Below are 24,041 nucleotides of genomic sequence, written 5' to 3' on the forward strand. Positions count from 1 at the left end.
TTTTGCCACACCAAGGCATGTGGGATCTTAGTTCTCCAACCAGAAATTGAACCCGTGCCCCCTGCATTGGAAGCACGGAGTCTCAACCACTGGACCTCCAGGGAAGTCCCTAATTTAAATTTAAATAGTCGGACAGCTCAGGTCTGGGGAAAACAAGAGACATCAAGGCATGTGGCTGGATGCTTGGTGAGGAGAAGGCGAAGGGTCATACTGATGTGAATACATCACCTGGAGTCTTGAATTGTTTGCCTATCTGTTGATGTAAATACCTCTGTGTCCCCAAACTTTCAGTGAAGCCCCGTCCACACACTCACATGAGTGCATATAAATGCCTTGTGTGCATGGTTGGTTGCATAGAAATTAAGGAAAAGGACAGACTTAGTCCTTGCACCCCAAAGGGGGAGACAGAGAGAGGATTCCCCAGAATCCAGCTGAAGCAACAACTTGGGGTGGGGCAAGGAATTCAAAGCTCTGGAATGTGGGGAGGGCATTCGCCACCCCGTAGTTGGAGAATGGGGTTTGAATTCATCTTATACAGATCCTAACAGGCAGGGAGAGCCCAGCTGACATCCGGAAACATACACGGTACATAGGCGAGAAAAATACCGCACTACCTGCGGGCACTGCTGCCTTGTAGGCAAACTGTCATTTCTCTCGAGGTGTCTCTTTGTTTAGGAAAATGCCCTTGGGGGCGAAAGGTGAATTGTTTAAGGTGTTTAAGTGGGAAGAACTCGGAGTTTCCTGAGTCAGGCCAAACAGGAGAGATGGAGGCGCTGGGGACTAGATGGAAGGAGGGTCTTCAGGGGTCCTGGGAGGGGGACATGTACAAGGGAGAGGTGTGGGAGGAAAGAATGGAGTAGTATTTTAGAGTCAACAAGACTTCCAGTGGTGGGAAGGTGAGCAGGGCTTTCAGGAAGAGGGGAGCTGAGAATCTGCTTTGAATTTAATCGTTTGCTCAGTTATTCTGAGATATAATGCCTGACTCTTTCCCCACCTCCTTATGCCCTACCCCCCCCCCCCCCGCATTGATCCTAAACCTCTAGTAAAACTCAGCCATGTCCGCCAGCCTTTTTTTGGGAAAAATAAAAATTCCCACCCTGTTGCCAGAGGGATCTTGACATTTGAGTCAGCTCCCGTCCCTCCTTGACTCCCGTCCGTCCTCAGTTCACTGCGCTTCGTGGTCTCCCCACTTCACTCCCCACCAGGCTCTTTGTCAGCAAACACCCCCACACCCCTCCTTACCCCTCTGCCTTGTCTCCCATGCACGCCTCCCTCGCTAAGTCTGCTCCAGCCACCCTGGGCTTTGTGCAGTTCCTGGATTGCTCCAGTCTGCTCCTGCCTCAGGGCCTTTGCACTGGCCATTCTCTCTGCTGGAATAATATCCTTCTCCCAGAGAGCTGCCTGGCTGGCCCCCTCACCTCCTTCAAGTGTTTGCTCCAAAGGCACCTTCCCTGGTACACTGTTTAATACTGCAACCTGTAGCCTCCTTCCTGGGTCTCCCAAACTCTCTCACCCTGCCGTATTTTTGTCCATAGCACTAACTAAATGTCTTTAGTTATTAGCTTTATCATTCATCTCCCTACCGCCCCCCCCCCACTGGAATTTAAGTTCCATGAAGGAGCAGACGTTGTTTGCCAGGCTCACTGCTGTATCCACAGGGTCTAGAACAGCACCTGGCATACAACACGTGCTTGATAAAGAGGGGTTGAATGAATGAATTCAGGCTGGTTTGAGACCAGCACTCTGTGTGCCAATCACCGGTGCTGAGAGATAAGATTTCATTAATAGGGAAAAATACCAAGAGGCTTTCCTCCACGGAAAATGCAAGCGAACAGTGTGTACTTTCAGTGAGGGATGTATAAAGCTGTGTGTGTATATATGGTTGAATTGATCTGAAAAATAATGCTTCCTTTAGGGAAAGGGGACTTGATGTTTCCTTTTCGGCCCTCGTAAGTGAGTGAGAAATTGAACCTCTCTCATGGAATGGGCTTCCAGAACTGGCTGGGAGAAGCTGTGTTTCTTTATTTCTTTTTAAGAGATGCATTTCCTTTCTCTTCCTGTGAGGTTGCTTGCCCTCAGCGGTAGGGTAAGCCCACATTTGGAATGTGAGCTAGCCAAAGCCATGAGGCTGCCAATCCCTGGTACCTCTCTGTAAGGATGGAATTTTCTAGTGTTGTCCAAGGTGGTAGCCGCTAGCCACAGGTGGCTATTTGAATTCCAATTTTAATTGAAATTTAAAATTCAGTTCTGTAGTTACGAACCTCATCTCCAGTGATCGAGAGCTGTTGGCTACCATATTGGACTGCTCAGATCTCAAACATTTCCATCAGCGCAGAAGGGGCTGTAGGAGAGCGCTACTCTAGACACACATGTGTCTGTCTTCCAGACTAGAATGGAAGCGCTAGGAGAACAGAGACTTTGATTTGTTCACTGCTATACCCTCAGTGCCTAACCCAGTGTCTGGTGCAAGAAGACCTTAATAAACATTTATTGGATGCATGAATGAATGAATGAATGAGTGCCTTTTAACTTGCATATGGTTAGGGGTATCTTGCCAGGGAGATCATGATTCATTATTTGTTTTCTTCTTTGGTCCTCTCTATTTTAAAAACACATATATAGTATGTCTACATATACAAATATATACATCTATATGTATGTGTATATATATATATATATATATATATATATATATATATATGACTAACCCAGGAAAAGAGACCAAAAAATACTGACATTGGGGATTCCCCAACAAAAATGGTCCAGACAGCTCACCCTACAGTGAAGTTCACAGTCAACAACCCTGCTTATGTGCTCACAGGCCCACCACTTCCAGAATTTTGGATGCCCACTCCCAAATATGAACTGACTATTAAGGATTACTAGACATCAGATAAAGCCTCTAACAAGAAAGACAGAAACAAGGAATGGCCCAGGTTCAATTCCTGGTTGGGGAACTAAGATCCTGCAAGCCGTGTGGCATGGCCAAAAAAAAAAGAAAGATAGAAACAAAACAAATAGGAGGGAGGGGGGACTTGGAGGAAACATGCAGACATGCAGAGAGTAGATGTAAAAAAAAAAAAAAGAAAAACCCAACAACTATCATTAATATCATCAGAGAAACAGGACAAGATACTGCATCTCTGAACCATGAATAGGATATTATAAAGTAGGAGACTACAGAATAATGCTATAAAATTTACAAAATACCATAAAAATTCAGAGATCAAAAAAGAGTTCTTAGAAATTAAAAATATACTAGCAAAAGTGAAAAAGCTTAATACAAGAGTGGGAGATAATATTAAGAATATCTCCCAGGGAGGGGCTTCCCTGGTGGCACAGTGGTTGGGAGTCTGCCTGCCGACGCAGGGGACACGGGTTCGTGCCCCAGTCCGGGAAGATCCCACATGCCGCGGAGCGGCTGGGCCCGTGAGCCATGGCCGCTGAGCCTGCGCGTCCGGAGCCTGTGCTCCGCGGCGGGAGAGGCCACAACAGTGAGAGGCCCGCGTACAGCAAAAAAAAAAAAAGAATATCTCCCAGGGAGTACGGCAGAAAGAGTTAGAAAAATAAGAGAGAGAATGAAAGAAATGGATAGTCCAAGAAGCCCAATATCAAGTTAATAAGAGTTCTAGAAAGTAAAAACAGAAATGGAAGGAAGAGGCAAACTGTAATTGAAAGAATTCAAGAAAATTTCCCTGAATGACCTCAGGATATGACTGAAAGGTCCAGTGATGAAAATAGATGAAGACACATTGCTGAGAATTGTCAGCACACTGAGGACAGGGAAAAGAAAAACAGGTCACATACAGGGCTTAGGAATCCAAACGACTGGATTTTTCAACAATAACACTGGAAATTAGAAGACAGTGGAGTGATGCCTTCAAAATTCTGGAGGAAAGTGATCTCCAGCCCAGAATTTTATACCAAGCCAGATGGCCCATCGAGAGTAAAGATGTTTTCATGTATGCGATGTCTCCAAAAGGTATCTCCCATGTGCCTTTTGTCAGGAAGCTCAAAAGAACAAGGGAGCAAAACACAGGAAGAGTAAGAAATGGGATACAACAGGATCTGAACCAGGAGGGAGGTGATGGGCTCAAGATGGCAGCTATGTTCCAGACTGGAGCAGGTCAGAAGGCCACGTGAGAAACTTCTTTAATAAGATGCAATTAATGGAGTACCTGATGCATCTGAACACATGAAGAAGAGATTCATATAGTTAGTGGAGAATTCGGATTTGAATTAGTTAAGCACAAGGAAAACTCAGCCACTAGGCAATTGAAAAAAAAAAAGACAATATCAGTGCCAGGAAAAACAGAATTGTGTAGGAGAGGAAAGGAATCATGGTTTACTATGTGTGGCATCTATGGGAGCATTTACACAGTCAACAAGTAAACAATGAATATTCATCTAACCAGAATCACAGTGTGGGAGCTTGAAATAACTTAAATAACAGTATGAGTATGTGTCTTCCATAGTGAGAAGTGAATGCAAAATGCCTAAGATTGAAAAATCAAGAGGTAGCCATAGAGACATGGTATTTTGAGACAGGGAGGTAAGTAGCAAAATAATATAATAAATGAGGTGAAAGCAGATTCATCTAAGGTGGGAGAAATGGAGGGTAAAGAGATGGGGGACCATTGGTGGTTTTCATTTTCTAAAAAAATCTTGTATTTGATTTTTCAAACTATGTGGATGTATAACTCTGATAAAAATTGGATGAAAAATTAGAAAAAAATGTAAAAAGGAATACCAGGGAGAAAAAAAATTCAGCAGAAGCAGGAAATCAGGGCAAGAGGTGACAGTGAGAAACACGGGTATCCTTTGTGAACCTACAAAGCTTCTGGATGAGGGGCACAAGGAGGGTGATTCTGGGTTTCTCGCTGGGCGAGTGAGGTTATGTAGTACAGTGGTTGAGAGGTTGGACTGAGAATTACATTGCCAGGGTTCAAATCCCAGCTCTGCCCCTCACCAGCTATAGGGTCTTGCTCTGCGTTTGTCTTCTCATCTATAAAATAGGAATAATAATATTCACCTATAAAGAGTTGTGGGTTGAATTGTGTTCCCCAGCATTTATACACTGAAGTCCTATCCCAGTGCCTCTGAATGTGCTCTTAGTCAGAGAAAAGGTCTTTACAGTGGTGATCAAGTTAAAATGAGGTCATTAAAGTGGACCCTGATCCAGTATGAATGGTGTTCTTATAAAAAGGGAGAATTTAGATACAGAGACATGCACAAAGGGAAGATGATCTGAAAAGACACAGGAAGAAGATGGCCATCTATAAAGCCAAGGAGAGAGGCCTGGGACAGATCCTTCCTTCACAGCCCTCAGAGGGAACCAAGGAGGACTTCTAGCCTCCAGAACCGTGAGACAATAAATTTTTGTTATGGTAGGCCTAGCAAACCAATAATGAACTTAAACTGAGAACAGAACTTGATGTATAATAAACACTATGGTAAATTAAAAAGGTATGGGAATGATACCAAGCCTTGGCAAGCATGTGGAACAAATGGAACTTGCCTGCACTGCGATGAGAGTGTAAACTGGTACAACCACTTTGGAAAATGTCTGGCAGTATCTTTTGAAGCTAAGCAGACACCTCCCTATGACCTAGCAGGTCCACCCGTGGGAATTTACCCGAGAAATATGAATGTATACGTCCTTCAAACACTTGTACGAGAATCTTCATAGTAGAATATTCACAATGGCCAAACACCGGAAACAACCCAAATGTTCACCAATCAGGAGAGTGGAAGATTTCTGATATATTCCTCTATTGTTATACTCAGTGGAATACTGCAGTGAACAAACTTGGTAGTCGCGCTGGATGAAGCAAACTAGACACAAAAACTATCATATACACTGTTATATATACACTGTTTGATTCTGTTTATGTAATATTCAATGAACCAGGCAAAACTAATTTACAGTGATAATCTATGGTGACTAGAAGGGCAGAGGGGAACTAGAAATTTTCCATACCTTAACTTGGGTATGGCCACATGAATGTATAGCTGATCAATGACCTCACACTTAAGATCTGTATATGGTGGGATGTAAATTGGTGCAGCCACTATAGAGGACAGTATGGAGTTTCCTTGAAAAGCTAAAAATATGAAAAAAGAGCTACCATATGATCCAGCAATCCCACTCCTGTGCACATATCCGGAAAAGACAAAAATTAGAATTTGAAAAGACACATGCATTCCAGTGTTCACAACAGCACTATTTACAATAGCCAAGACATGGAAGCAACCTAAACGCTCATCGACCGATGAATGGATAAAGAAGCTGTGGTATGTATGTGTGTACACACACACACACACACACACACACAATGGAACATTATTCAGCTATAAAAAAGAATGAAATGATGCCATTTGCAGCAACTTGGGTGGACCTAGAGATTATCATACTAAGTGAAGTAAGTCAGACAGAGAAAGGTAAATATCATATACTTATATGTGGAAACTAAAAAAATACAGGGGACTTCCCCGACGGTCCAGTAGTTAAGACTTCGCCATCCAATGCAGGGGGTGCGGGTTCAATCCCTGGTTGGGAAGCTAAGATCCCACATGCCTTGAGGCCAAAAAACCAAAACACAAAACAAGCAATATTGTAACAAACTCAATAAAGACTTTAAAAATGGTCCACATCAAAAATACTTTAAAAAAAATACAAATGAACTTATTTACAAAATAGAAATAGACTCACAGACATAGAAAATAAACTTATGGTTACCAAAGGGGAAAGCGGGGGAGGGATAAATTAGGAGTTTGGGATTAGCAGATACCCACTACTATATATAAAAGAGATCGACAAGGGCCTACTGTATAGCACAGGAATTATATTCATATCTTGTAATAACCTATAATGGAAAAGAATCTGAAAAAATCATATATATATATATATATATATATATATATGGATCACTTTGCCGTACCCCGGAAACTAACACATTATAAGTCAACTATACTAGTATATACATATTTATATACATACATAATACATAGAGAGACCACATCAAATTTCCCTTGGAGGAAATGGTGGCCACTTTTTTTTTTTTTTTTTACAATTCCTGCATCTATGGCTCCTCTGTGCTCAGAATGTGTGTTGGGGACCCCTTGAAACGGCCTCTGCTGTGTTCCAATAAAACTTTATTCACCGACAAAAAATTTAAAAAAAAAATCGATTATACTCCAATAAAAAAAGAAAAAGATCTGTGTATGTTACAGCTCAATTTTAAAAAAAGATGCAATATAAAAAGACACGGGATGAAGCCTGAAGCTATTCTTATTAAGGGCTGGGATTGTGGCTGACATTTGGATGAAAAGAATACAGTTATCCCTCCTTTTAACTCAGGGGTGGGATAGATTTGGATTCATTTTTTTGAGATGGGGCTGGTCTCCCTTGCTGGTCACACTCTCACTGCTCTCCAAAATTCAGGAACCAAGTAGATGTGGGACATGAGGGTCCTACCCTTACCCAGGTCTTGGAATTCTTACTCTCCAAATGTAAGGATGAGATAGACTGGGAATGTGAGGGTTCCCTGTAGAAGTTAAAAAAAAAAAAAAAGAGGAAGGCAATTCCCCTGCCTCCCGAGGAAGGCGTTTGATACTTGTGAAGTAGGGGGGGTGGGGATGAGTCAGCTGGCTGGCTGGGGAGGATACTCTGGGGGTGAGTAAGGAAGTGAAAATTCCCAGGGGGGTGGGGAGGTGGCCAGAGTCCTTTTATGTTTCATGTTCATAACCTTCACTATGAAACTTTTGGCATTTAGATGATGTAGACCCGGGCCGCCCAATTTGGTATCTACACACGTCCCTGTGGCTGGTTTAAGCGCTTGAAAGGTGGCAAGTTTGAACTGAGATGTGTGGTGAGTATAAAATGCACACTGGATTTCAAAAGGTGTGTGTGTTGGTGGGGGTGGGGGGGTGGATTATGTAAAAGGTCGCAACCATTTTTATACTGATTATGTGTTGCAATAATATTTTGAATATACTAGGCTAAGTAAAATACATCATTAAAACAAATTTCACCTGTTTCTTTTTTTTTTTTTTTTTTTTTTTTTTGCGGTACACAGGCCTCTCACCGCTGTGGCTTCGCCCGATGCGGAGCACAGGCTCCGGACGCGCAGGCTCAGCGGCCATGGCTCATGGGCCCAGCCACTCCGCGGCACGTGGGATCTTCCCGTACCGGGGCACGAACCCGTGTCCCCTGCATCGGCAGGCGGACTCTCAACCACTGCGCCACCAGGGAAGCCCTCACCTGTTTCTTTTTGTGTCTTTTTACGTGGCTACTAACAATTCAGAATTACACAGTAGCTTGCATTTCCTTTCTGCCGGACAGTGCAGGCAAACTGACGCCCTTCATGTTTCCAATCTTCAATCCAGCACATATAGGCTTGAGGTCTGGGCTTCTGTGGGGATTAAGGGAGAGATGGGCTCCAATTTTAGTTAATAGGCTCCAGAGCTGGAAGACATGGGCCTGTGAGATGGTCCAGAAAGTGAATTCAATCTGGCAAAGGGGAGCTTGAAGCCAGGGTGACCCTGAGAAGCCCAGGAATTTGTACAGTTTTTAGGAAAGGGGTTACGGGGCTAAAGGTATCTAGATGCTAAGGGGTGGGAAACTCCAGATGACATCTGGGGGTCGGGGCAAGTACAGGAAGGGATTAAGAAGTGGAAGAAGGACGAGGAAAGAAGAAGAGGAGGAAAAGAAGAAAAAAGAAAAAGAGAGGAAAGGAAGGAAACAACAAAAGAGGTAAAAAGACAGAGTTCTAGAACTCCATGTGACAGCCACTAGCCAGACTGGACCAAGTGTGAATTGAGATGAACTGTGATTGTAACATTTGAAGTACCCACCCTGCCCCCTGCCAAAACAGTGAAACATCTCATTCATTTTTTTTTTTTTTTTTTGGCCGTGGCACATGGCTTGTGGGATTTTAGTTCCCTGACCAGGGATTGAACCTGGGCCCTCAGCAGTGAGAGCATGGGGTCCTAACCACTGGACTGCCAGGGAATTCCCCATCATTAATTTTGATATTATATATTGAAATGATAATATATTGGAGCTATTGGGTTAAATACAATGTACCATTCGAATTAATATCACCTGTTTTTTTTAGTGTGGCTCCTTGGATACATTTACATTACATATGTGGACCTACTGTATAGCCCAGGGAACTATATTCAATATCATAACCTATAATGGAAAAGAATCTGAAAAAGTATATATATTTCAGTTATGTGTATACAACTGAATCGCTTTGCTGTACGTCTGAAACATTGCAAATCAACTATACTTCAATTAAAAAAAAATGTTTCATGGGATTGCCCTGGTGGTCCAGTGATTGGGACTCCGCACTTCCACTCTGAGGGCGCACTGGTTCGGTCCCCAGTTAGGGAACTAGGATCCCGTATGCCGCAACAAAAACCCATTCTGTATATGTGCCTGTTTTTAAAAATAAATACAATTTTAAAATGTTTCATAAATGAAAAAAATAAAATCACTCATCCACCCCCCAAAAAAAGAAAAATATTACATATGTGGCTCCCCAGCTCTGCTCTAGAAAAAAGGTGGAGGAAATGCCTGGAAATATGAATAAGGAGGGGGAGAGGAGAGATCTTCACTTTTTACCTTATTATTTTTAACAAGTGTGTTAGGTAAATAAAACCTTTGAAGAGAAGGGGGAAAGAGATTTGGGAAGGGGAAACCTCGTTCATGAAGGTTGGGAACGTGAAGGCAAGGGGTGCCAGGCAGAGAAAGGGGGTGTCCTCAGACAGGGGAGCCCTGGGAAGGGGGCTGAGGGGGTCCATCGGGCTTCACAGCTGCAGGAAAGACAGGAGGAAGGGTGTTCTGGAAACAAGCTTGAGGCTTTGTTCCCCACAGGTTCCCGGGCATCTTTGAGGACCTGCGTGGAGCAGGGAACCACGTGACAAGTCCCAACAGTCTAATTCTAATTAGACTCAGTCCCAATTCTAATCAATCTCTAATTGATTAGAGATTAGATTAGATTAAATCTAATCAATCTCTCAGTCCCAATTCTAATCAAGACTGAGGGGTAAAAAAGATCCAGTTACAACTGGCACCTGCAGGGGTCAGCAGAGAGTGGGCCTGGGGGAAAGGTGTCAGGAGGGCAATACAGCTTCTGACTAACTGGTCCCTCTGATGTCCCCCTCCATTCATTCTCCACATGGAGGCCAGAGGGGGCATTTACAAACAGAAATCTGATCACATCGCTCCCCTACTTAATGTCCCCCTTTCCCATGGCTTCTCACTGCCCTTCAAATAAAACCCAGCGCTGACCTTGGCCTCAGGGGTCACACCCTGTGTTCTACTCTCATCTACCCTCCAAACTGAGCTCTAACTGAGCTCACCACCCTTCAGCCATGATGGCTTCTTGCTATTCCTCTAAGAAGCCAAGACCCTCGGGGCTCAGACCCTTTGCCTGCAAGGCTAGGCAAGTCCACCTAGCTAAGGAGGAGTCCCTTACTTCCTTCTGGGCTCTGTTCCAGTTACCTCCCCCAGAGGCCTGCCCTCAACACCCTGGTGAATACACCCCAGCTCAGTCACACTCTAGCTCACAATCACTTTCTGAAATGATCATGCTGATTTTTCTGTTTGCATGTTTCTTGTTAATTTCCTACCTCTAGGTCTTAAGCTTGCTGTGGGCAGGAATTGTGATCTGTTTGTTCACTGCCTGGCATGGAGCTGAGGCTAAGAAAATAAATGCATGCTGAATGACTAAATCAATGAGGGACAGGGAGAGGGAGTCATTGTGCTTAGCTTTGTTGTAACCTTGGACTGCACTTTGGGGCCAGAACTGAACTTTTCCCCATGATTTGGGAAACTGATGTTAAAAAAAAATATATATATATATATCTCTACAAGTATTGATTCCAGTGAGTTCAGATCTAATGATGATGATGGTAGTAATAATAATAATAACAGCAAATACCTACAGTGTGCCAGGCACTGTTCTAAGTGTTTTGCATGGATTAACTAATAATAACTATAATAATATATATTATTTAATAATGACTATAATAATATATTAACGAATAATAATAACTATAACAATTCTTATAAAAAACTTATGAGGTGGGTTCTCTTGTCATCCCCATTTTACAAAGGAGGAAACTGAGGCTCAGAGAGGTTGAGTAACTTGCCCAAGGTCACACAGCCAAGAAGGGACAAAGCCAGGATCTGAACCCTGGTAGTCTGGCTCCATAATTCGTAACCACTGGCTCTCTGAAAATATACTAAGGCTCCTACTCCCAGAAGGAGGAGTTCATTCCCACCCTCAATGACCTCTGCCCTCCAAGCTGGCCCACCCCGGGCTGACCTCTGAGGCTGATGAACAACCCCTGACCCCTTGCCATCTCCAAGCCTCCTCAGGGGCCCCAGCAGCCCCACTCCCTACCCCCCACCTCCCGGCCCCCGGTCTGCGCTGACCCTGCCTTGAGCTGAGTGAGCGCTTCCTCTACGCGGGGCTGGTTGTAGCGCACCATGTAACTGTGCATGTCGGGGTAGTTGCTGCGGATGTTCTTCTCTGTGGACCCGTTGGGCACTGTCCCAAACTTCAGGGGTGGGTACTGCTCCTGGGGCCGCTGGAACTGGGGCAGAATGGGGAGTCATTAGGGCACCCCCCCAGGGGGCATTTGGGTCAAGATGTCCTCAACCAGCTGCTCCATTCTGGGGGACACTGGCAGACACCCCAGTCCAGAAGTGTTTCTTACACTTGCTCGCCATGACCCATGGAAACACTACTCTTCACCCATCACATACACCCGCAGTTATCTGTACGTATGTGTGCAGATATGTAGACATACACATGCGCACACACAGTCAGGAGTAATATTGAAATATTTAATCCCCAGTATGGGCTGATCATGGTCCAATCAGAAAAGACACAGGCAACAAATCTCCAGACAGGTCCCAGAGGCCCTTGATGGGCCAGGCATTAACCCTTAACTTGCTGGATCATGAGAGGTCCCTGGGGCAGGGGCTGGCATGGCACCGGCTGGGGGCAGTTGCTAACAGTTCCCAATCTGTTCAGAAATAGTTCACTATTTTAACAACAGACCCAGCCAGATAGGTGTGTGCTGGTCTAATGTCGGGTGTCTACATGACTAAAACAAAAGTTTCATACAACCATACTCACCCTGATTACCTAAAATGCAGTCAAACATATTTTTTATTCTATTCTAATCCATTCCATTAAAAAAAAATGTCTGTTGTAATCCATTGAATTGGTTCCTCAACCTTCTAATAGGTCATGACACCCAGTTAACCACGTTAGTCTCAAGATGTGCTATGCAGACCACCAGTCCATGAACGAACTGTGATCCGTGATGAGGTAAGTACAGAAACCGAGAGAGTCAAGCTATTTGACAGAATAATTTTACGTCTGTTGAACCTAATAAAGATGTGGGTTGGAATTTTGCATGTCTTGGTTTTAAATTTTATTTTACTTTTCCAGTAATTCCTTTCTATCATATTTTATAAAAGCATTGGTCTCCACTGGATTAGAAATGTCAAAAATTAGCCCTTCATCACAGTTTGAGAGAAGCACTGATCTAGAATATTCCATTTGGCACTCCTGCCCCTAGAATATTTGGGGATACTCTCTTCTCCTTGGAATATTTAAATAGTTCATTGTGAAACATAACCATTTTCCTCCGGAGTATTCCATTCTACCATTCTGGGTCTCTTTCGAGGAAGAGACCCCCCACGATTTCCCCCCCCTCCCCCGCCATCTGCCACCTACAACCTCAGCCAATTCCCTCCCTCCCCAAACACACATACCTTTCGGTCACTGAGCCCAGACACGGTATCCACATACTCCTCCTGGATCATGAAGGCGGCCAGGTTGGCTGTGTAGCTGGCGAGGAAGATGACGGCGAAGAAAGCCCACACCAGCACCATGATTTTGCTGGTGGTCCCCCGGGGGTTCTCCACGGGCACCGAGTTATTGAACACCAGGGCCCAGAGCAGCCAGATGGATTTCCCAATGGTGAAAGTTGAGCCGCCAGGGCCTGCAGGGGGCCAGGAGGGGGACATGGACCCCAAATCCCTTATGCTCAACGAGGGAGCAGAAAGAACTACAATTCCCAGTGGCCCCTGAGGCCCCTGTTGCCTCAGGAGACCATAACTCTATCCCAGGGGCTGTTGGGAAACGTAGTTCTCTCTCTGTGGTCCAGGCACTCTGAGGTAGGGTGACGGAGGAAGGGGACTCACGTTTGCCCGTGGCCAGGCTGCGGTTGTAGCCGACGGGACTGAGGTACTCAAAGATGAAAACGGTGACGGCGACCACAGTGAGGCACATGACGAACATCATCACCCACACGGCAGGGCTGTATGGCTCTGAGGGCAAGGGGGTGTGTGGCCATGACTCAGCCAAGCCAAGGCTTGGGTGCCCACAGACATGTGAACAAGGTACAGCCCAGATCTGACCCCGTCCTATTCTGCCCCCTTCTTGGGGACAGCCTCATTGCCCACCCAGACCCCTGGCAGGGGTGGCGGGGCAGTCTCTCCCAAAGAAAATCATCTCAATCATTTCTGTGATTTCAACCACCGTATAGAAACTATCTCCTAATTATGTTTCCTGAGCCCCAGACCTGATTCTCCACCTCCCCCTGGCAATCCCTCCAGGCCATTCATGTCCCACACGGAGCCCAGCACCGACTCCCAGGCTCCCCACCCTGGGAGTTCCCCGTCCATCCAGTCACCGCCCAGACCCTCCCTCCCACATTTGCCACCCTCACTCCCTTCTTCCCTCCCCCTCACCAGCATCCTGTCAGTCCCCAGCCCTATCCTCCTGTCCTGCCCCCACCCACCCCCACCTCGGCCTTTCCTCTCCATTCTCTCTGCCAACACTGCTCAGGCCACATCCTGTCCCCTGGACCATCTCCCCATCCTCTCCTCTCCAGCCCTTCCCCCCACCACGGCCCTAGAAGCTCTTTCTACACCCAGAGATGACCTGGCCTCTCCCCAGCTCACAGACCTCTGTGGCTCCCCAGTGCCCCCAGGACAAAGTCCCTGCCTCTCAGACTTGTTTCCACTCTCGTCTCTGGACTGATTTTTTTCAAGAACCCATTGCTTTAACCACCCAGAACTCACAGTTCCCCAAACAAGCTACATCCTCTCTGCCTCTTTCTCAATAGCTCCCCTACCAGAGGCACCACCCTGACCTGTCCATCAGCCAAACCTGAGTTCCTGCATCCCCTCCTCACACTGCTTCCAGGAGTTCACTGACAACAAACCCAAAGCACTCTTTCTTGAGATCAGTACCCGGGATTTGACCTTCCTGGGCCAAGTGTAAGCGGCCAGGACTGCCCCTGTCACGGTAGGGTCACCAGCCTGGATTGTCACAGCAGTATCTGGGGACATGTCTGTCACCTCCACTGGGCCACGTGATGGGGCATAAACAGGACCTTGTCACTCCCTTGCTGAAAGCAGGGGCCCCACGTGGTGCCTGTCAGGGTGCCCTGCAGAGACCTTGGTGCAAAGAGGAGGCCACAAGAGACACCGTTGGGGAAATAGACAGAAAACAAAACACCAGAGAAGGGTTGTCCCTTCTCCTCTCAGCCCTTCCCCCTCCCAGGAGCTTTGCTCAGACTTTGGAGAGCAGGAGGGAACGGACGTGAACTGCTGCCCTTGGCTTGATGTACGCTTTCCCTTTTGTCTTCTCCAAGCTCAGTAAATGAGATCTCTACCCAATCTACCTCAAAGCCACCAACCCATTGTGTGCCAGCTTTCTATCCGCATCCTAAGCCTGTTTACTCGTCTCACCCTCTTGGCCATCTTCCTATCCTGCACCCCAAACTCACTCTGCACGGACCTCTCCAGTAGCCTCCTCATGGGCCTCCCGCATCCGCAGACCCACTAGTGGGATATCTTAAAAGCCTAAATCTGATCGTATATCCCCACACCACCGCCTGCAGTTAAAAGCCTTGCCATTGCAATAAAAGTAAAACCCAACCTTCCTACCGTAGCAACCAAGACCCTGCTCGATCCACCACCTGATTCCCTCTCAGCCCTCACCTCCTACCTCTCCCATGATCACTCACTGCCCCCTCCCCTGGTCACACAGGCCTCACGATAGTTCACAAATACCCCACGAACATTCCCACCTTGGGGCCTTTGCCCTTAATGTTAATCTGCTTGGGACACTTTTCTAGCCAGATCTATGCAGGACCGGGTCACCTGCTCAGAGGGACCCGCCTGTCCACCCACAGCAACACCGATCCTATTCTTCTCTGTCTCTTCCCCCGGCTTAATTTCTCGTAGTATTCACCACCATATGAAATGATCTTGCCTATCTTGTATATCTTTTTTTTTTTTTTTTTTTTTTGCGGTACGCGGGCCTCTCACTGATGTGGCCTCTCCCGTTGCGGAGCACAGGCTCCGGATGCGCAGGCTCAGCGGCCATGGCTCATAGGCCCAGCCTCTCCGCGGCATGTGGGATCTTCCCAGACCGGGGCACGAACCCGTGTCCCCTGCATCAGCAGGCGGACTCTCCACCACTGCGCCACCAGGGAAGCCCTTGTATATCTTTAAGAGATTGTTTTCCGTCTCCCCGATGAGGCCCTGGGAGAGCTCTTAAAGGGCAAGGTTTCCTGTGCAGCCCAGAGCCTGGCACATAGTAGGTGCTCAGTAAACATTGTTTGATGGGGCCCATGCTCATCTCTTTTCCTCATCTCATACTTATGTACAGGGGAAGATGGTTTTTGTGGGGCCTGCCGCTTATACAATTTGGAGGGTTCTCTTTAAGAAACAAGAAAATAAAATTATGAATACAAGACCAGGTACAGGGCCTTGAAGGGGCTGTGCAGGAGAAGGCTTCTGAAGCTCAGACTTTCTTAGCTTCATTGTAAAATTGCTTCTGGTGGGGGAAATTCTCCCATTTTACAGGTTAGGGAACTGAGGCCCTCAGTTCACCAGAGTCACCCTGCTGGTACAAGCAATAGCAGGATGGGAAATGGACACACAGCTGCCCCCAAACCCCACCCCTTGCCATTCCAGGACCTGGGCTCACCGAGAAAGGCCGAGGGGGACACAGTGCCATTGCTACGCGCCACCATAACGCTGATGCCTGTCTCCACGAAGGGGACGGAGAAATCCACTATCTCGGACCGCTCCTCGTTGATGGTGAGAGAGCCAATGGCCATGTCCGCGCGCTGGTAGAACACCTGGGAGTGAGGACAGGGAGGGAGTGAGGGAACACGGCTGGCTCAGGACAAAGATGGGTCCCAGGAAGAGACCAGTGACAGGATGATAGAAAGGGCTAGGAGGGTGGCGGGGTGGATGAGGGGGACGCAGGCAGAATGGGGCAGGGAAGGTGGAGGTGAGTGTCGAGAACAAGAGTGGGAAGAAGTGGCCTCCTGCTGCATCGTCCCCCCCCAGAAAGCCTCTGAAAGTTTTGGGCTCCATCCTCCAGGCCCCGCCCCCTTTTCCTAATAGTTCCACCCTCCGAGCCCCGCCTCCTCCGCCCCAAGTGTCCTTCCTCCTGTCCCGGCCCCTCCGTCAAGGTGGGTCCTCCTCGTGGCCCCGCCCCTTCAAATCCAGGCTTCTCACCTTCGGCCACGTCCCTTCGGCCTCAGAGTTCTCCCCTCATAGTCCCGCCCCCTCAGAAGCCTGACCCAGCCGCTTCTCCGCCCTGACCTGGTCCCGACTCCGCCCCCCACCTGTCTTGTCCCGCCCCCACCCTGTCCCCGCCCACCTCACCTCCCCGATCATGCCGTTCCAGACACCATCAATCTTTTTGCCGTGCTTGCCGTTGGTGACCAGGTAGAGGTCATAGCTGAAGCCGATGGTGTGCGCCAGCCGCTTCAGAATGTCGATGCAGAAGCCCTTGCAGCACCGCTTTTCTGGGCGGGGGGCGTCCGGCGGAGGGCTGCGGGGAGCAAGCAGGCTTGGGGATGTTGGGGATCCCTGCGCCCCCCCCCACCTTATGGAGGGAGGGACGAGCAGCCACTAAAACTATGGTGGGCATCGCTTTCTGGGGAAACTGAGGCTCAAAGGAATTACATGACTTGTCCAAGGTCACCAAGCTGGCCGGCTTTCTGGGTCCCAAGGGAGGAGGGGGCTGGGACTAGGACTACTAGGCTTCAAGAGAGGATTTTGAAGCTGGAACTTCTGGATCCTGGGCTGTCACCTGTGGGTGCGGTTGAGCTGGCTCCGGCAGGGGACGGAGTCTCGGATGCAAGTGCCACTGATGGGGTCGGCGGGCTCCACAATGACGAAAGGCCTCTCTTCCAGCGTGGCCACGGTGAGGTGCTGCGTGTCATCAACTGGCTGCAGGAAGCGGCCATAGCGGGACCACAGCGGGTACTTGAGGCGGAGCGTCTGCTGCTCCCAGCTGCCCACCTTGGCCAAGAGCAGGGGATTCAGGCTTCCTGAGGGGGACTTTCTAGAATGTTCTGGCCTCCATGGCCTGCCTTCCTCGTAGCCGCGAGCTCCCAGCTCCTTCTCCCTCAGATCCAGGAGTCTGGGCGTCCTCCCCCACCTGTCCCTTGGACCCAGAAACCCTTTCCTCCTTCAGACCCACGAGTCTGGGCTTTCTTCTACCAGAATCCAGGGGTCTGGATTCCCAGTCCTTCCCCTTAGGACCTAGAAGTCCAGGCTCCCAGCCCCTTCCTCCGTCAGAGGCCGGAATGCAGGGCCTCAGCCCCCACCTCTGCCAGGAGTCTAGGTCCTCATTGCTTCTTCCCCAGGACCCAGGAATCCAGGCCCTCTCCCATGCCTGAGGTCAGCGCCAGGACTCACCACCTCCCACGTCCTGTCTCGGGTGAGGGAGATGACCACCAGGGAGGGGTTCACCAGGAAGCCATCCTCATTGAAGGAGTAATCCCGGTTATCCCAGGTAATGTTCATGAAGTACCTGCCCAGCAGGAAGGGAGGGGACACGTGGGGGCCTGAACTGCACCCTGGCAGCTGAAGGCCGAGAAAGTCCCCTGTCTACTGACCAACCCCAGCGCCCAGTTTGAATCTCTCCTCTAAGTTCTGGAAAACCCAACTACGCCTCTCCTCTGCTAGGCATTCTCCCTTGGCAGCTCGGTGCCTCCAGGACCAGGTCCCAGACCCTCAGCCTGGGTTTGAGGCTCTAGGGGACCCACCTGCCTCTGCAGCCCGATCTCTGATCACTGCCCACCGTCAAACTCTCTCCGCCCAAACCCTTTTTCTGCCCCACAAATACTGAATGCAGGGTGTCCCCCAAAATATCAAGTGGTTTTCTACCTCTAGGCTTTTGTAGGTGCTTTTCTCTCTGCCTAGAAAAAAACCCTTGGACTTCCCTGGTGGTCCAGTGGTTAAGACTCTGCGCTTGCACTGCAGTGGGTATGGGTTCGATCCCTGGACAGGGAAGTTCCACATGCCGCGCAGCACGGCCCAAGAAAAAGAAAAAAGAAAAAAACCCTTATTCTCTCCCTCCTCATCCTGACTAGTTCTTAGGTGTTCAAGACTCAGCTCACGTGTCCCTTCTTCTGGACAGAAGCCCCGGGAGGGTCTCTGGACTCCCAGGTATCTCTATTATACAATGGCACCCTGTGCTCTGAATGCCTGTCACATCACCCAGGTCACTGGACCAGACCCTCAGCTGCCATCCTTGCCTCCTCGCTTCCCCCAACCCAGGCCATCAGTCCCCAAGCCCCATCCTTCCTGCCCCTGGGATATCTCTGCCCCATCCCCTCCTCTCTGTCCCCACAGCCCTCCTGGACCCCTACCCCAGCCTCCTACTTGGCCTCCAGCCTCCAATCTTTCTCCTCCAGTCTGTCCCCACCCCATACCGGAGAGGTCTTTCTATACCCTAAACTGACTCCACCTCTCCCCTGCTCATAGCCCACCCATGGCTCCCCAGTGCCCCAGAACAAAGTCCAAGCCTCTCAACCTGGCATTCAAGGCCCTCGTGGCCTGAGCCTCTCCACCTAACCAGCCTCATCATTCCCAACCCCTAATTCTCCACCCTGAGCTATTGTGGTCTCATCAACCTGCCCAGGTTTTTCTCCCCTCTGGTCTTTTGCACAATGCTCTTCCCCCTGCCTGGATTATCTATTTCTGGTGGACTCCCAACTGCCCTTGCAATCAAATCTAAACCCCTAACCTGGCCTAAATGCCCTACCTGAGCTGGGCCCCATGTTACTCCACCATACGCTGCCCACTTGCCCACTGTGCTCCAGGCACACTGGCTTTATTTCAGGCAATTCCAGCCTCAGGGCCTTTGTACCTGCTGTTTCCCCTCCCTCTCTTCACTCAGATCTTCAGATAGTTGGCTCTCTCTCTCTCTCTCTCTCTTTTTTTCTGGCTGTGCTGTGCAGCTTGTGGGATTTTAGTTCCCCAACCAGGGATTGGAACCTGGGTCCTCGGCAGTGAGAGCATCAAGTCCTAACCACTGGACCTCCAGGGAATTCCCTTGGATCTTTCTTTTTTTTTTTTTAGCGGTACGCGGGCCTCTCACTGCTGTGGCCTCTCCCGCTGCAGAGCACAGGCTCAGGACGCGCAGGCTCAGCGGCCATGGCTCACGGGCCTAGCCGCTCCGCGGCATGTGGGATCTTCCCGGACCGGGACACGAACCCGCGTCCCCTGCATCGGCAGGCTGACTCTCAACCACTGCGCCACCAGGGAAGCCCCCCCCCCTTTTTTTTTTTTAACCTCCAAATTTCACCTACTTGAAAAGGCCTTTCCTGACGACGTCACCTAACCTAGCACCATAGACATTTGTTTTACATTCTACCTGCTTTATTTTCATCTCAGAAGTTATTACCTGCTGATGTTTTTTTCCTTTCTTTTCTTGTCTGTGCACTGATTGTCTCACCTATGAGACTGCAAGCTCTGTGAGAGCAGAGGCCTTGTTCAACATTATACCCTGTTCATAAAGCAGGGCTTGGCACACCACAGACTCTTGACAAAGGGCTTTTCAATGAATGAGTAGATGAATGAATAAGCAGTTTATTCTTCAGGTCTCAGCTTAGAAACCACCTCCTCCTGGAAACCTCCCTGACTCCGTAGCCTGACCCATGACTTGTATAGCCTAGTTTGGAAGGTTGACTGGGACCAACACAATCCCGCTCCTGGGAGGAAGTTAGCTGTGAGATTTGGAGGCATGGGTGATGGACAGGATGGGCTGAAGTGATGAGTATCATGAAGGAACAGAAATTCTGGGTAAGCAGAAGAACTGGACGGCCCCTGTGTGGCAAGCCTGAGACAGAGATAGAGATGGAGATGGAGATGAAGATGGAGATGGTGATGGTGATGGAGAGGGGGAGGGAGAAAGATAGATACACACACACACACACACACACACACACACACACACACACACACAGAAGCAGAGAGGATCAGAAAGAGAATCAGAATGAATTGAAAGAGTAGCTGGAATTGAGGAATTGGCCTCAATTCCTGATGTCTGGGTTTCTGTGCATGTTTATCTTTCCAATAAACCCCTCTTTCCCTGAGGAAACTTGAATGAGACTCTGCTTCCTGCAACCAAAAATGTCCTGGCTTTCAGTACTCTCCCCAGTGCTCCCACAAAGTCCGTGCAACCTCCATTATTGCAAATAACATGCTGTGTTGTCATTATCCCATCCCTGTCTGCTACCCCTACAGGACCCTGTGTTCTTTCAAGAGAAGTCCATGGTCTTATTCATCTCTGCGTTCCCAGTGCCCAGCATGAGCCCTAGTTCCTAGCAGGCGCTCAGTAAGTATGAACAAGGGATGCTTTTCTCATCCTCTTGCCCCTGGATCCCGATTCCCAACTCCCCACCTCCCCACTTCTCAATTCTGCTCCCTTAGGCTTTCTTCCCCACCCATCGCCCCTTCCCAAGCTCAGCCCATCCTCATTTCAGCATTAAAGTCTTCTCCTTCCACTGTCTGTCACCAAACTCATCAAGTTCTCACTTCTAAAGCTTCCTGGGGTGGAGATGCTGTTTCCCACCAAATCCTGGTCTCCTCTTCTAAAACAGTCATGTGTCAGCTGGGCACACACCTGCCCAGCTAGAATTGACATTTCCCACATTCCCCGAAATTCCTTGCAGCTAGCCCAGGGCATGGGCAGGTGATATTCAAACTCTAACAATCAGTGTAGCACAGGCACTACCCAATCAGAATCGATGTCTAGCCAATCTGCATGGATGTGGCAGTACACAACCAATAAGTCAGTCCTGGCCCAGTGACTACGTTCTCACCGATGGGATGTAAGACTCGTCCCTTCCACCTCACTGGCCATGAAGGAAATGGCTTGTTCACCTCCTCACTTTCCCCCTTTTCATGCGCTAGAATTCAGACATGGCCTACAACCCAGCTTCGATTGTGCGGAAAGGAGATGGCAGAGCAACAAGGTAGGAGAGTCCTGAGTCCCTGAATGACCACATGGAGCGATGGAGTCTCCTGATAACTGAATCGTGCATCTCTGGATTGTTAAGTGAGAGAGGAACAAACTTCTACCTTGTTTGGGACATTGGAATGTCGGGTCTTTTTGTTACTGAAGTTCAACTCCTACTCTAACTAGGGTATTTCACCAAATCTAAGATGCTATCAACTAGAAGATGTGTCACAATTTTCACCTACCACAAAGGAAAAAAATGCACTGCCCATGAAACCTTGGTAGGCTAACAATTGTAAGACATGTCTTGGTTTCAAAGACATTAAACTATGCAAAAACGCGCATCCTAGAATCATGAAATATAGTAATACACTCACTGTATCTCAGGTGCTTTTTTCCAAATCACCTGATTTAACCCCAGAAAGGAGACCCAATTACACTCGTTTTACAGAAAAGGAGACTGAAGTTCTGAGAGGGGACGTGACCCATTTGAGGCCACTCAGGCACAAGTATCCCAGGTACTCAGGCTCAGGAATCTTCCCACAGCCCTCCCAGCCCAGCCCCACTCACCTGTGTAGACTCTCCCCTCGGGGGGTGCGGTTTTGGGCGCGACAGTCATGGCCAAGTTCAGGCAGGAAGCCATAGTCACGCAGCAGGGCCTGGGCACCTCTGGCCACTACGGCCACGCCAGCTGCCACACGCCGGGCCAGATCATCCCTCCAGCCTGCCGAGCGCACTGCAAACAGCCCGGCAGGCAGTGGGGCGCCTCCTGGCAGAAGAAGGGGCTCCCCAGGGGTGCCCGAGCCCCCGCCTCCAGCCAGCTGGGGCCCCACCATGAACCAGACGTAGCCAGGCCCAGTAAGGCCAGCCTCCTCGGCTGCCCGGAACACAGGCTCAGCCTCCTCACGGGCACAGAAGAGCAGGCGGATCTGCGCACTGACACTACGGAGCTGGGCGCCCAGCACAGCCTCGCCAGCCCCAGGGTCCAGCGTCAATGCCCCGCGGTGCTCCCAGCCCACCAGGCTGCCATCAGTCAGCACCTCAATGTAGGACAGGAAGGCCCGGTGGCCGGGGGCACGCGTGGTCACGGCTACAAAAGATGTCCAGTCGTATTCCTCCAGCACCTCGAAGATGACCTGAAGCTGCTGCTCTGTGGACGAGCCCAGCTGCAGGAAGGTGGAACCCTTCTCCTGCAGGGGAGGAGGAGGAAGATGTCAGGCCACCCCACGTGGAGACCTCAGCTCCCAGCAGTCAATAAGGGACCTTCAGCGACCAGTGAAGGGTTCACAGCTCCCAGGGGTCCAAAGGGGACCTCATCTCCCAGCAACTGATAAGGGCATCACAGCTCCCAAATGGCCAAAGGCAGCTCACAGCTCTCAACATGGCAGGCTGACTAGCCATTCGGCAAACCCATCTCCTTTCCTTGCTGGGGCACAGAGCTAGACCTGGGTTATGTTTAACCACAGGACTGAGTTCTAGGCTCAACCATAAAAACCTCTCCCCCCATGCACCTTACTCTTCCCTGAGGGCAGATGCAGAGGCCCCAGAGGAGAAACCTAGGGGGTTACAGAGCCACAACACGGAGGAACCTAAGTCCCTGAGTCACGGCTTGGAGGCGAGACTCTTTGGAACAAGAACACCTGTTTGGATTTTATACGAGTGAGAAACAACCTTCTATTGGGTTAAGCCACTGAGAAGTTGGGGTTTATCTGTTACAGCAGCTAACATTACTGTAGTGGACACAATCAGCATCCTGGGAGGGAACTACAGTTCCCAGCATCCACTGAGAGGGACTACATCTCCCAGCAGGCCATGAGGGTGCTGAAGGTAGTCTCTTCCAACTGGAGGAAGCTTTGCTGAGTAGACTTGCCCTTCTCTGCTTTTTTTCCTACCTTCCTGTCCCCTCCTTTTCTGTTTCCTTTGCTGGACTCTCTTCCTCAGTCAGAATTCTAAACATAGGGGTGCCCTTGTTTCCTCTTCTGTCCTCTCTCCCTGGTGATCTCATCTAAATCCATGGGTTTAAATACTGTCTCCTGTGCTCTCCAGTATGGTAGCTACTAGCCACCCATGACTATTCACATTAAAATCAATTAAAGTTAAATAAAACTTAGTTCCCTGGTTGCACTAACCACACGTCAAGTGCTCAACAGCTACACATGGCTGTGGCTATCATATGTGACAGAGCAGATGAAGACCACCTTCATCATTGCAGAGAATTCTATTGGACAGCCCTTGGGCCCATATCCAGACCATCTCCACGACTTCTCGGCTCTGTTCAAAACATGACCCCAGCTGTTCAATCCTCATTACGGGCCCTGTCACGGCCCTCATGGTTACCACTCTCTTGCCTAGACGACAACAACTTCCTAACCCATCTCGACTTCCTTTCTCGCACCTTCCATTCTCCAGACAGCAGCCAGAGTGATCTTTTCAAAATAGTAATTGGATTGCCTCCCTTCTTGGTTGAAAACCTTCCAATAATTCTACATCAGAATCAAAGCCAAAGTCCTCGCTGTGGCCCACAAGGCCCCGCATGACCTCGTCCCCGTCGCCTCTCTGACCTCATCTCCCATCACCCCAACCTCTTTGCTCTTCCTCAGACACCTCAAGTTCCTTCTGGCCTCAGGGGCTTTGCCCTTCACTGTCACCTTTCTCGAGGACACTTTCCCCCCCAGCTCCTCCCCTCCTCAGTCCTCAGGCCTCCTTGGGGAGGCCTCCCCTGACCAC

General features: G+C 49.0%; 1 protein-coding gene across 1 annotated transcript in view; it reads right to left on the reverse strand.

Moving 5' to 3' along the window:
• The window catches only part of GRIN2D (glutamate ionotropic receptor NMDA type subunit 2D), a 34,039-nt gene that overhangs the window by 4,296 nt on the left and 5,702 nt on the right, over positions 1-24,041 (reverse strand). The window contains exons 3-10 of the mRNA XM_032613545.1: positions 21,885-22,504; positions 17,765-17,879; positions 17,154-17,365; positions 16,724-16,892; positions 16,035-16,188; positions 13,235-13,360; positions 12,803-13,032; positions 11,450-11,610 (exon numbers count right to left, since the gene is read on the reverse strand). Of these exons, the coding sequence (XP_032469436.1) occupies positions 11,450-11,610; positions 12,803-13,032; positions 13,235-13,360; positions 16,035-16,188; positions 16,724-16,892; positions 17,154-17,365; positions 17,765-17,879; positions 21,885-22,504 (1,787 nt within the window). The remainder of the gene's footprint in view (positions 1-11,449; positions 11,611-12,802; positions 13,033-13,234; positions 13,361-16,034; positions 16,189-16,723; positions 16,893-17,153; positions 17,366-17,764; positions 17,880-21,884; positions 22,505-24,041) is intronic.

The sequence above is a fragment of the Phocoena sinus genome, chromosome 19, assembly GCF_008692025.1.
Source record: "Phocoena sinus isolate mPhoSin1 chromosome 19, mPhoSin1.pri, whole genome shotgun sequence".
Classification (NCBI taxonomy): Eukaryota; Metazoa; Chordata; class Mammalia; order Artiodactyla; family Phocoenidae; genus Phocoena; species Phocoena sinus.